Raw genomic sequence first — 12039 nt, 5'->3', positions numbered from 1 at the left:
CTGCGATACCATCCTGCATGGCGTGCTGCAGTCAAGGATGCACCAGAGAGGAGAAACGCTCCATACAGCCTGTCTTCCCCTTGCAGTTCATATAATCCACCACAGGGAGACAGCTTCAATACGTCTCTGAAAAAGAAACAGGCCGAAAATGTCAGACTGAGGAGTTTGAATGGAAACTATCACACACCACTGTGCAGAGATTTGGCTGCTATGGACTTGCCCTTTTCTGAAGCGATGAGTTTGGTTGCTGCAGCCAGAAGCCCATAAGCAGCTTTTACCTCTGGCCAGTTCATGGGCCTGGGAACGACCTTGGACTGGGTTGTGAGGGGGCCTGTTAGCAAGAGGGTTGCTGCCCTTACTGCAGAAGGGAACTGTGGAATGAAGGATGCAATATGCTGTAGAGAGAGAGAAGGGTCCTACAGTTAAGGTAGGTCTACACCATGTTGGAGAACTGGATTTTTTTCTTGCTTGTGCTATAGCTTTCCTGGCCGAGGCTGGGAATTTCACTTGGACTGTGCTTTGCATTGGTGCCCCTGAATGTCTGAGCTCCATTTAGTGGGAACTTGATCTGAGATCCAGACTGGGAAAGTACCTGGACCTGAAATCAGTAAGTGCCTTAAAAGTACACAGTGCTTAACTGACCTCACACCAGACCCTTGAGGTTAGCTCCCACTTCTGAGCTTGACTGCTCTGCTCCATGGCCCCATGTGTGAAACAGGGCTGATAATACCCCACTTCTCACAGGGGTGTTGCAAAGAACCTTGAAGAACAGCAGAGGGTACCCTAGAGGAAATTGCAAATTCAGGCTCTTTAAAGCAGATAAATAAATAAACTGGGGGAACACACACACAGGAGGTCTGAAAATGCTTTAGCAGTGAGTGGTGGTGATTCCTGAACTGCTGTTGGGTACGTGCACTGAATGAGACAAGGTCCATGAACTTGCAGCTGAAATCTGTAGCATTATGCATGAGCACAAAGGCACCAAATGAAGATTGAAGATGTAATTTTAGTTTTGGCACTTTCTAGTTCTGCATGCGTGACTGCACTCAAGGAAATGTCTGTTAGAGCAGTTTATTGTATGCAAATGACTTTAAAATTTGCAGTCATATCCAGGCTTTCCTTCCCCTATGGAAGGAATTGCGACTAAAATCTCCGACACTTACCTGCCATTACGGCACCAGTGAGATTCTCTGTCCAGCCACTCAGCTGCTCATCCTCTCCAAATGTGGGAATTTATATCCCCTGGGCACCTCCCTTTCCACCAGCTGGCATAAGCAAGCCCTGACCGGGAGCAGGAGCCTCCCAGCACCAAGTGTGCCCCAGCAGGACACGATCTCCACGCAGCATGGGTCCTTGGTGACTGCCGCCAACAGCCCTGTGACAGGGACATCAACCACAAGTCTCTCCATGCTCCATGGGTGCCTAAAGGTGATTGAGAGTCTACAGGATATGTTTTAATTGACTAACGGTAGAACAGAGCAGTCCCAAAGTGCCCAGTAACCCACTTACATGTGGGATTTTGCACCTGCAAATCGGACTTTGAGCGTGAGCCCTGTAAGTGCTCTAATCACAGGCAGCACTGGGCACCCTGTCTGCTGTGGTGAGATTTGGGAGGTTTCACACCGGGCTAGGATGAGCGGTTTCCTATAAGCAGTTTTCTGAAGGCCTTGGTTCCTTGGGTGCTTTCATGGCTTTGCATGAGGTGCCCAGATGCCTGACAGTGTGGTGCAGCTTGGTGCCATGGGGTAGTAGCACCCTGCAGCCTGAGGCACAGCGATGCCACCACCCTGCCACCACTGCTGAGGGTCGGCTTTCCACCATACTGCTGTCAGACCTCATCCAGTGTCCCGAGTTCTTTAAACCTCACATGTAAACCAAGCTTTCAGGACCTCAGAGCAGACTTGCAGCTGTTTCCTCCGTACAGGTACTCCCACTGAGAACAGTCTGCCAGCAGCGAAAGCACCAGTTACTTACAGATATAACAGCCAAAAAGAGCTGTCACAGGGAGGGGAAGAGAGAAGGCAAGAGTCTTTGGCTGGGGTAGAACTGTGAGCACTCTGTGAGCCAAAAAAAGTACGCTCAACACTGAAACACTAGACAGACAGAGAGATGGAAAGGAAAGAAAGGAAGGAAAGGAGAAGAGAGGAGAGAGACATGGAACTACTACCATTACCTTGAATGAGCACTGAATGCAATTCATACTTACTGAAGAACTCCAGTTTGCATTCACTCATTTCACAAAAAGTATGTGACTGAAAGCTTACAGGAAGCAGGCTTTACAGGAGTGATGCAGAACAGAGTAGCTACTTCTGTGGGGCAAGAGCTGTGCTGAGGTTTTCACTGTGTTTTAATCTGAGAATTATCTTGCTCTGCAGAAGAAAAGAAAGTTTAAGTGCTCACAGAGGACCAACCTTTCACTTCTGCCTCCTAGAAGGTTATGGTAGGCCACATGGGAGTTTTCTTTTCCCCATTCTGCTGCACTTAAGCTGATGTTCAGCAGAGAACACTGAGCAATGGTGGCTCTCCTTTTTTAAAGGAGTTTAAATGCTGGAATCAAGTCAGCAGTAAGGCAAAGTAAGGCTGGAGTGCGGCCAGAGAAGGGCAACCAAGTTGGCAAGGAGCCCAGAGCACAAGTCTTATGAGTAGCAGATGAGGGAACTGGGGCTGTTTAGTCTGGAGAAAAGGAGGCTGGGGGGAGACCTTATCGCTCTCTACAACTACCTGAAAGGGGGTTGTAGTGAGGTGGCTGGAGATAGGACAAGAGGAAATGGCCTCAAGTTGTGGCAGAGGAGGTTTAGATTGGATATTAGGAAAAGTTTCTTTACTGACAGGGTTGTCAGGTATTGGAAGAGGCTGCCCAGGGAAGTGGTTGAGTCACCATCCCTGGAGGTATTCAAAAAGCATGTAGACAAGGCACTTCAGAACATGGTTTAGTGGGCATGGTTGGTGGTTGGACTTGATGATCTTAAAGGTCTTTTCCAACCTAAATGATTCTATTCTTTCTACACATTCCCTTTGAATACCTCTCCTAACCCCCACTCCATCTGAAGCCTTCAGTTAGCTTCTGTAATACAGACAAGCCTTTGGGAACTAGTCTTTCCTGGAAAATGAAGTCAATGCACCAAGTCAGCTGTTAACTTTGCAAAGGTGCTGTCTCAGATAAGGGCTCCAGTGAACTATTTCACAGCTACTTAACTACTATGTTTTATAGAACTGTTTTAAGGCATTTGGGGCATTCTTAGCTCTTAGTAACTGGGTTAGCTAGTATAAGGAAGCAAGATTAATTTTTATTAGCTTGAAGTATCATATTTTATTCAAGTGATAAGAAATATCATAATACATTATGCATCTGCCAGTTATAGTCCATTTTAGTTGGTTCCAAAACCTAAGCAATAAATGAGTAAGACAGTTTATCTAGTTAAACTGAAAAAAACAGCATTCCATACAACCAGTACTGGAGATGTCAACCGTATAGTAATTCCAGCATTACCTTGTTATGGCTTTCCAGAAAGTCATGAAGTTAACAAATTAGAACACATCAAGAGCCATTTTCCAAAGATTTATTGAAGTAGCGACAGGTTGCTCATACTGTGCTGGAAAAAGCAGTTTTATTGAATTCAGATACTTAAAAACAGTATTGCAGCACAAGATATTGCTATTTGTAAACTAGACTCCATTGTAAACTCTAATCCTTCAGGGAGAGTCAGTTTGCAAGATCTAAGACCTATTTCCTAGCATAATAATCTTGCGCTCATGGAAAAACTGCAGAAAGGCACTTGAAAGCTGTTTCTTCCTTTAAGACATGGACTTTTTAAATCATGCTGGTAAGAATTTCTCCTGCATTAATAAGTATGCATCTTCACTTCAGCTTTACTCCAAGTCATCATGATGCTGGGAAGTTTCATTAATAACCTGTTGAAAAACAGAGACACTTGTATTAAGTTTTAGGAGTAAGATTGTTGGGGTTTTTAGAGTTAGAATTGGAATATCCAGTACCACAGAAACATGAACAAATGGGTATCAACTCTCACTTGTTAATGAGAAGTTCTGGTTGGTAAATAGTGTGCAAAAACCATTTAAGCTTTACTGGCTTAGTCTAAAAACAGTATCTTGTCCCAAACAAGTACCTCTGTTTACTGCCACATGTTTTCCTCAGGTGATATGAGGAATCTTTTGAGAACTTGCTTACTCAGCTGAACTTAAATATGCACTACACAGGTAACTGTCAGCCACTTAAGGACTATCAGATGAATTTTGTGATCATTTCCACAGAAGCCTGTTTGCTACATCTGTATGTTCAGCCATGCAGCCTGGACTGCCAGATGCTGTTCTACTCCATACTTACTACCATATACAGGCTGCACTGACCAGTAGATAAACTTAAGAGTATTTTAAGGTAAGCAGCTGTGATAGAAATAAATCAAAAGTTACCACCAACCTGTCCGTCTCTAGTTTCGACAGTCTTAATAAGAAGTGTCCTCTTTGAGTGAGTGTCAACCATCGGCTGAGACTCAATGTTGGTTTCTGCAGAAGAAAATGTATTATTATCAATAGTCTAGATGAAGTGCCTCCTCAAAGAAATGTCATGTAACTGATTTTAGTGTCTACTTTCAGAATCCTAGTTTAGTGTATGAAGACCCCATTTAGTGTATGAAGAAGTCTCCTGCTCTGAATAAGCTTATCTTCTCTATTTTCTCCCTGTTCCCCTGAAGGCACCTTCAGCAGGCTTCTAAACCGATCACTCACTATGTACAGATATTTAAAAAATATCTGTGCCCAGAAACAAAGTAGCTCCTCCCATCCAAGGTTAAGTAATTGCAAATAGTCTTAGTTATCTATAGAAAAATGTTCACATGCAACTGCATTTATACAAGTTCAAATACTGGAGAAAAAGGAACTATCCAGGACCCTTTTGCTAGTGATAGAACAGCCATCTAAACTGAAGTAGCAGAAACAGCTTACCTCTCAGGTTCAAGGAAGCAAAGGTTGGAATAGGCATGTTAATCCTGAAGGAAAAAAAGAAATGAAGTCAGACATGGGTATAGAGTGTCTTCTAGTAGCTGCTGTGTAGAAAAGTGCCTGCACATGATTTTTACCTGCTCTCTTCACCCTCCAGCAGTTTTCTGTAGGTGGCAATCTCAATATCAAGAGCCATCTTTACATTCAGCAGGTCCTGGTACTCACGGAGATGGCGAGCCATTTCTTCCTTCATGTTCTGAATCTCATCCTGCAGGCGGCCAATAGTGTCTTGGTAGTTAGCAGCTTCAACAGCAAAATTCTCCTCCATTTCACGCATTTGGCGCTCCAGGGATTCATTCTGGAAGAGAATAATGAAGTTGTGCACTGCTGCAATTCAGCCACTCTTCCCCACCCTCAAATTTTTAACAAAGGGAAGTTTAGTTACATTAGCATCCTTTCTGAAAATGCCCAGACACATCCCAAATTTGTCATCTCTTTATCTTCCCCTTGCAAACTCAAGGTGGGTTATTCTGCTACTTTGTCTGAGGTGTGCCATGTATTTGTTCTAGCAGGTGGCAAAGCAATCCCTTACAGTAAGTCTTAACACATGCAATACAAGTGAGCATGCAGGCAGACCTCAGTGAGGGGATTTGCAGGTGTACTATACACTGTTAAATCCATTTCAAGCCAGCCTTTAAGGCAGTCTGTTCTGGCAGCAGCAAGATTTGCACCTCCTTTCCACTGCTCCTCCAGCTTTTTTTATAGCTTCAGCTGTACCTGACAGACAAGCCATAAACACTTCCAGAAAGTGTTACATAAACAGTGAATATTATAGCAAGAGAACAAACTCGGTGTTTATACCTTCAGGAAGACTAGTTCAGTACATCAATCTAACCAGTGCACTGTAGTCCATGCAGGCAAACTGAGCCCATAGCATCCTTTTCAAAAAGTACTAATATGCTGCTGTGTTGCATGGGAGATCAGCTGCATTCACATCTATTATCAACAATTAAACTGCAGTGCAGTGCTTAAAGCTGCAAAGGTAAGAATGTCCCAACAACTGCTGTCTTATACTTACGCTTCCCTTAAGGGCATCAACTTCACAGGTGAGAGACTGAATCTGTCTGCGGTATTCATTAGCTTCTTGTTTGGCCTGGCGCAGGGCATCATTGTTCCTATTAGCAGCTTCAGAGAGATCTGCAAACTGTGGAAATCCCCAGTTTGGTTAGCCTAACACTTCAACAGAAATGGTGTAACAGACTTTTTTTGGACACAGCATTTGAGGGCAACTGAAGCCTTTACAAGCCTTAATACCTAAACCACTTAAATATTAGCATTACTCTTAAAATGCCTTTCTATTTTAATTGTTAAATTGGATTCATAGTTAAACCTTTCATATTTGTTTTCCCACCCCGTATGTTTCCCATCTTTTCATCATTTTTTCACCAATTCATTCACTCCTTTCTCCAGTATTTCATCCAACATCTGCTTCCAGGTACAAGCACAGGAAAGTCTCCAAGTATGAACCCATTACTTTGATGCTGTACTCATGGCACAAAACAATGTTTTCAGCTGTACTCTTCCCAGACTAGGAGTTTAAAGAAGACCCTGTGCCATGGCTGTGTTCATGTCCAGTAGAGAGACAGAGGGAACACCATGTGCTACAGCAAAGCTGTTATGTACAGTTAGTTCGAGTGCCTGATGCATCTGAACAGATTTGACTTACTTTGGACTTGTACCACTCTTCAGCTTCCTGAAGATTCTTAGCAGCAACGCTTTCATACTGTTGGCGAACATCACGCAGGGCAGCAGTAAGATCAGGCTTAGAAACATCCATATCAATTTGGATGTGCTGTTCCTGGAGTTGGGCCTGCAGTTCTCGGATTTCCTTAGAGAGAAGCAGACACTCAGTGTTATTACACGACAACATACAGAACGTACATAGGCGAGGACTCTGGGCCAGAACCAGTGAAGAGCTTCCTTACTCGCTAGACCACCAGCATCTAATCACAGACCCAATTATTCAGCTTACCTCATCATGAAGCTTCTTCAAGAAGACAATCTCCTCTTGCAGGGACTCAACTTTGCGCTCAAGATCAAGACGTGCCAGAGAGGCATTGTCAACGTCCTGACCAGAGAGAAGAATGATTAGCAGTCTTACAAAACTGATGTAGAAAAGTCTTTTAAGGCAAGTTCAGTAGCATACAGACTGATCCTACATCTGAGCTTTTTGGCAAGACAATATGAAATAAAGAGCTGTGAAAAACACCTTTTTGCCACCTCCTACCCTAGCCTCAGACACTACTATATGCACCTTTGTCATTTTGGAAACTATACAGCATATGTAGATTACTTCATCTTTGCCAATGTATTGCTAAGCATGATCAAGAGCGCACAGATCATGGTGGGTGTAAATCCTGCTTGAAGATGAAGCAGGTACTTGGGTCAGAAGCCAGCAATAAGCAATTTTAGCTTGACTACACTGAAAAAGAGTTAGTCTTGCAATTTGCAAACTTCTTTTTTTCCAGTGGGGCTTAAAAGTGCAACCCATGTGCCTACAAGCCTATCAGTGGGCTTAGTTTCTTGTTTATTTCTTATGGACTCCTTGGTGATCAACCACAGAGCCCTTTGGGTCCACAGACCACAGCTTGAAAGCATACTTGTAAAGCTAGTGAGGTACATACAGGAACTGCAAGCATTTGAACCACTTGGAGAAGTAACAGATCTCCCTCAAGAAAAAGAAGGTATAAGCATAAACGCAAATCGAGTTAATCATCATTGGCTACACCCTCACAGCAGCTGGCAAAGACTACACCTTTTGCTGGACGGAGATAGTCTTAATCAACAGCAAAAATTCATTTAAGGCATAACAGAAGATATACCATGAATGTTACATGGGAGCAGCTTGAATTAGTTCAAAAACATAACTTAAGACTAAACATTGATTGGTAACTTCTTACATTTTAAATGTGCAAGGCAATCCGTTTGCAAAGGGAATGATTGTTCCTTTCATACTAGTTACATATGTGCTGCATGCTTATGTTCACACAGTATTAACATATCAGGTTTTCACAGCTTATGCTAAAGCTATTTTGGATTGCCCAAAGCATAAGCATTCCTAATCAGCAGTTCTCACTATTATGGCACCTTTGAAATAAGGAGTGTTTTCTTTAGACTCCTAGAAAGCCACTCCTTGCATCACTCCTACTCTGGGGTAAGGTTCTTGCTCCAGAATTCTTCTTCTGTTTTCTTTATCCAGCAGAACATCCCTTCTATGTGTTATTCCATAACTTCCCTATCAATTCCAGTCTTACACCCACACAGGTCACATCAGCCCTGTTTTTCATTTCAGAGAAAGAATTCCTTAACTCATTTGTCGTCCTTCCCACCTCCCCCCCCCAAAAAATATTGAAGATCATTCTGGAAGGAAATTACATGGCTATGACACAACATGTTTATACAATTAGACAGATATCCAAAGAGTTTCTAATGGATTTTACTGAAATCTGCATCCTGAAGACTAATTTTTTCAGGACAACTGAACAGCTACAGGATTTTTAGGAGCTTATAATAAACTGAAAGCATCTTAAATTGAAATCACTTGAATATATAGTATGTATTTTACTATATACGTTATCATTAAGTTGGGAGTGAAGAATCAGTGTACCTGTATTTCCTAGGTGTATGGAGAACCACATAAATAAGCTACTTGTAGCCTGAGCAAGCAAAGTGTAAGGCATGCATACATGCAACTGGACTACACATTGATTTTATCTTAGGAGATTCTTTAATGCTAGTCACATAGTTTGCAGGATTGAGCATCCATGTTTACTTCACATAAACCCCATGTTAGCCAGGAGCAGCCCTGTTAGTCTTGTCATAGGTTCAGGGACCTATTCCTTGCTGCCACAGCAGCTGGCAAAGCTGCAGTAAATAACTTTCTCACTAATTGTGATGCTTGTTTTGTCCCAGAGGAAAGAACTCTCTGAACCCCTAGGTTTATTTTATGTAGTACACCCCTCAGCATATGAGTAAAATCTCATCTTTGTTCAGAAGAATAATTAAATTAAAACTCAGTACATAAAAGTTGAACAGTCTCTAAAGCAGGCAGCTTTTGGAAATACAAAGTTTAAGTTCAATTATTTGTTCACTTTCTTTAAAATACTGAAGTATACAACTGCTCCGTCAAGTAAAAAGTAAATTTGATGCTACATCAGAACAGTAATTATCTGCTGAAATGTTCCAAATCCATGTATACAACTTTCCGGTGCAAGAATACAATGGTTTAATATAAAGCTGTGCATTTCTTTACAATGGGAAGCACAACAGGATGTTTCAACTTCAGTGTTCTGTGAATGTAATTTCACTTGCAGGAGAACAATACTTATACTGAAACAGATTTAGTTTTCACAACCTGCATGTTAAGCCCACCCTTTCACAGTAAGGAAAATTTAGATATTACTGTTGTTCAAATCAAACACACTAGCATGCACCAGTTATGTCGCGAGTGGGTTTAGCGTAGTGTTTCCACAGACAATGATTTGCAATTCCTATCCATAAGCTACACCTCAGGAGATTAAATGGATCCAGTTGTGACTGTACCGCAGACACAGATCTGCTGGAGGCTGAGCTCCTGAACAGCCCCTTTCCACAGTGGAGGGAAAAGCGGGATAATGAATGTGGGATATGCACAAAGCCAAGTTCACTTAAAAGCCTAGAACCTTCAAAAAGTTTAATTGGTTTGAAATAGAGGTAGACGTGCCTTGAAGTGCACCAATTAAGTATGAAAGATCATTTTAAAAGCCAGCCTTAAGTCAAAGGATCCTTCAACTGAATTCAGCAATGAATCAGAATAGATTAGGTTCTCTAAAACTTAAGTTAAATGCTTCTGCATGGAACTTCACACTATGTTAAATTAGCTTAGCACTCAGAAAAAACAGAAGCTGAAGTTAAGGCAGTATCTCAAACTGTTCTGTTTCAAACTTCTGTCCCCAGAACACCAGCGGAGACTTTGGGAGTAGGTATCTTGGTTTCCACATGTTATCTCACACCTGCTCTCCTTCAGAGACTATAAATATACTGTAATCAAAAGCCTTGCCCCAGGAAACACTGACAATCAAGTGATGACTTCCTGAATGGTGACATCTGCTAATGCCTATGAAGAGCTTTGGGATGAAATCAGCCTGTGCCCGGCTGCGTAGAGATAAGGGCAGTAACTTCCAGCCAGGAGGAATGCTAGCAATGCTGTTTCACACCAGCAGTTTTAGGGAAGAGACCTTGTTTTGAGAAGGCACATTCCTAAATACCTTCTAGTCCAAACAAGGCTTAATCCAAGTTGAAAAAGTTGAAAGCTGGTTTTGCACAAGTGAAAACCTGAGCTTAACACTTTTTGAACACTGTTTGCACAGTTGGTTCTGGCTGTCATGTATGTTTTAGTTTATCTGGATAACATCGTAGCATCCTACAGAGACTAAACTCGAACACAACTTGTTTCCTATGTTAACGTCTTTGTTTACAGAGGATTAAATTCTATGTTCTTAAGGGACATCCAGAGGAGGCAGACTTGACTGCTGTGACCTCACCCCAAGGAATAAATTGTCTACTTCTTGTCAGCAGACAACACCCATTTGAAAAATTTTAGATTTGGAACTGCTGTCCAGTAACGCACCGACCGAAGTGATTCATTAAAAAGGAGCTCTGTTTTGTGTAAAAACTGGACCATACGCACCATAGACACTTTTGGCCAGAAATATGCCTGCACCATTACACATTTAGTAAGAATGCAGCCCACTGCGCCCTCCCCTCCGACACAAAGGGATCTATTATTTCAATCTGCTGCCACCACACTTGCCATAAAGCCTGTATCTGCATTCCACGGTGAATCCCATAGAAACCATTAATACCCTTCAGCCAAGCGAGCAGATGGCCCCCTTTCACTTTTATTGGATCGGAAAGCGATTCCACGTCGGAGCGCTTTTTGTAAACCAGGCTAGACTTGGATAAAGCAAGACAATAGTCCCCGTCCCCCCCCCCCCTTCAGACCGCAGCATCCCCCTAAAGAAAACAAGAAGGGTTTGCGTGAGAACCGATGGAATTCCTTTGTGCGAGGAAAGCAAACTCCCAGAGCCCCATCCTCCCGTCCCCGGCACCACCGCCCACCTCCGGCTCTCCTCTCCTACAGCTCCCTCCCTCCGGCCCCCGCAAACCTGTCTGAAGGACTGCAGGGTGTTCTCGGCCTCTTCCCGCTGCAGCATCTCCTCTTGCAACCTGGAAGGGGCGAGACAGCGCTGAGGAGGGAGCTGGGGGTCCCGTCCCAGTCCCCGTCCCCGTCCCCCCCCAGCCCAGCTCGGGGTGCCGAGGGGCTGCCTCCGCGCCGGCAGCCCGATCGAGCCCGCCCTCCCCCCGCACACTCACTTCTCCCTCAGCCGCATGATGTCGTCGGCGAGGTTGTCCCGCTCCACTTCCACGCGTGCCTTGTCGTTGGTGAGCTGGTCCACCTGCCGGCGCAGCTCCCGCATCTCCTCCTCGTAGAGGTCGCCCAGGCGGGACGTGCCCTTGCCCTTGAGCTGCTCCAGCTCGGCCAGCAGGATCTTGTTCTGCTGCTCCAGGAAGCGCACCTTGTCGATGTAGTTGGCGAAGCGGTCGTTGAGCTCCTGCAGCTCCACCTTCTCGTTGGTGCGGTTCGCCTTGAACTCCGTGTTGATGGCGTCGGCCAGGGAGAAGTCCACGGAGTCGTGGAGCCGCATGGGCGGCATGCTGCTCCGCAGCCGCACCGACGTCGCCTTGGTGGCGTACATGCCGCCGGGCGAGGCGGACACGTACCGGGCGGTGCTGGGCCGCAGGGAGCTGCCCAGCGAGTAGCGGCTGCTGGAGGTGATGTAGCGGGTGCCGGTGCTGGGGCGGCTGCCCCCGCCGAACATGCGGCGGTACGAGGAGTTCTTAGTGCTGATGCTCATGGCGGCGGCGCGGGCTTTGTAATCCGGGAGGGGAGCGGAGCGGGGCGGCTCGAGTGCGCGGCGGGCGAAGAAGAGCGGCGGCCTCGCCCCGGGCCCCTTCTTATGAGGGGACACCGCCCGCCGC

At 44.6% G+C, this 12039-nt stretch overlaps 1 protein-coding gene across 2 annotated transcripts; it reads right to left on the bottom strand.

The window, feature by feature from the left end:
* Positions 1–3272: 3272 nt before the first annotated feature.
* VIM (vimentin) lies at positions 3273–12002 on the bottom strand. 2 transcript variants are annotated; one of them, XR_775019.1, is made up of 9 exons: positions 11374–12002; positions 11166–11226; positions 6992–7087; positions 6686–6847; positions 6038–6163; positions 5097–5317; positions 4959–5006; positions 4439–4524; positions 3273–3912 (listed from the first exon to the last, which is right to left on the bottom strand). XR_775019.1 is itself a non-coding variant. In XM_010577545.1 (9 exons), the coding sequence occupies exons 1-9, from the start codon at positions 11913–11915 to the stop codon at positions 3871–3873; spliced, it is 1380 nt and encodes a 459-aa protein (XP_010575847.1). In that variant the 5' UTR covers positions 11916–12002; the 3' UTR covers positions 3291–3870. The 2 variants fall into 2 exon arrangements, 1 of the variants encoding a protein (XP_010575847.1); XM_010577545.1 differs by having other exon boundaries at positions 3291–3912; positions 4963–5006.
* Positions 12003–12039: the final 37 nt, after the last annotated feature.

The sequence above is a fragment of the Haliaeetus leucocephalus genome, unplaced genomic scaffold (genome assembly GCF_000737465.1).
Source record: "Haliaeetus leucocephalus isolate CR32 unplaced genomic scaffold, Haliaeetus_leucocephalus-4.0 Scaffold0, whole genome shotgun sequence".
Taxonomy (NCBI): Eukaryota; Metazoa; Chordata; class Aves; order Accipitriformes; family Accipitridae; genus Haliaeetus; species Haliaeetus leucocephalus.
The sequence above is the reverse complement of the archived record's forward strand: the minus strand, read 5'-3'. Positions and strand labels throughout refer to the sequence as shown.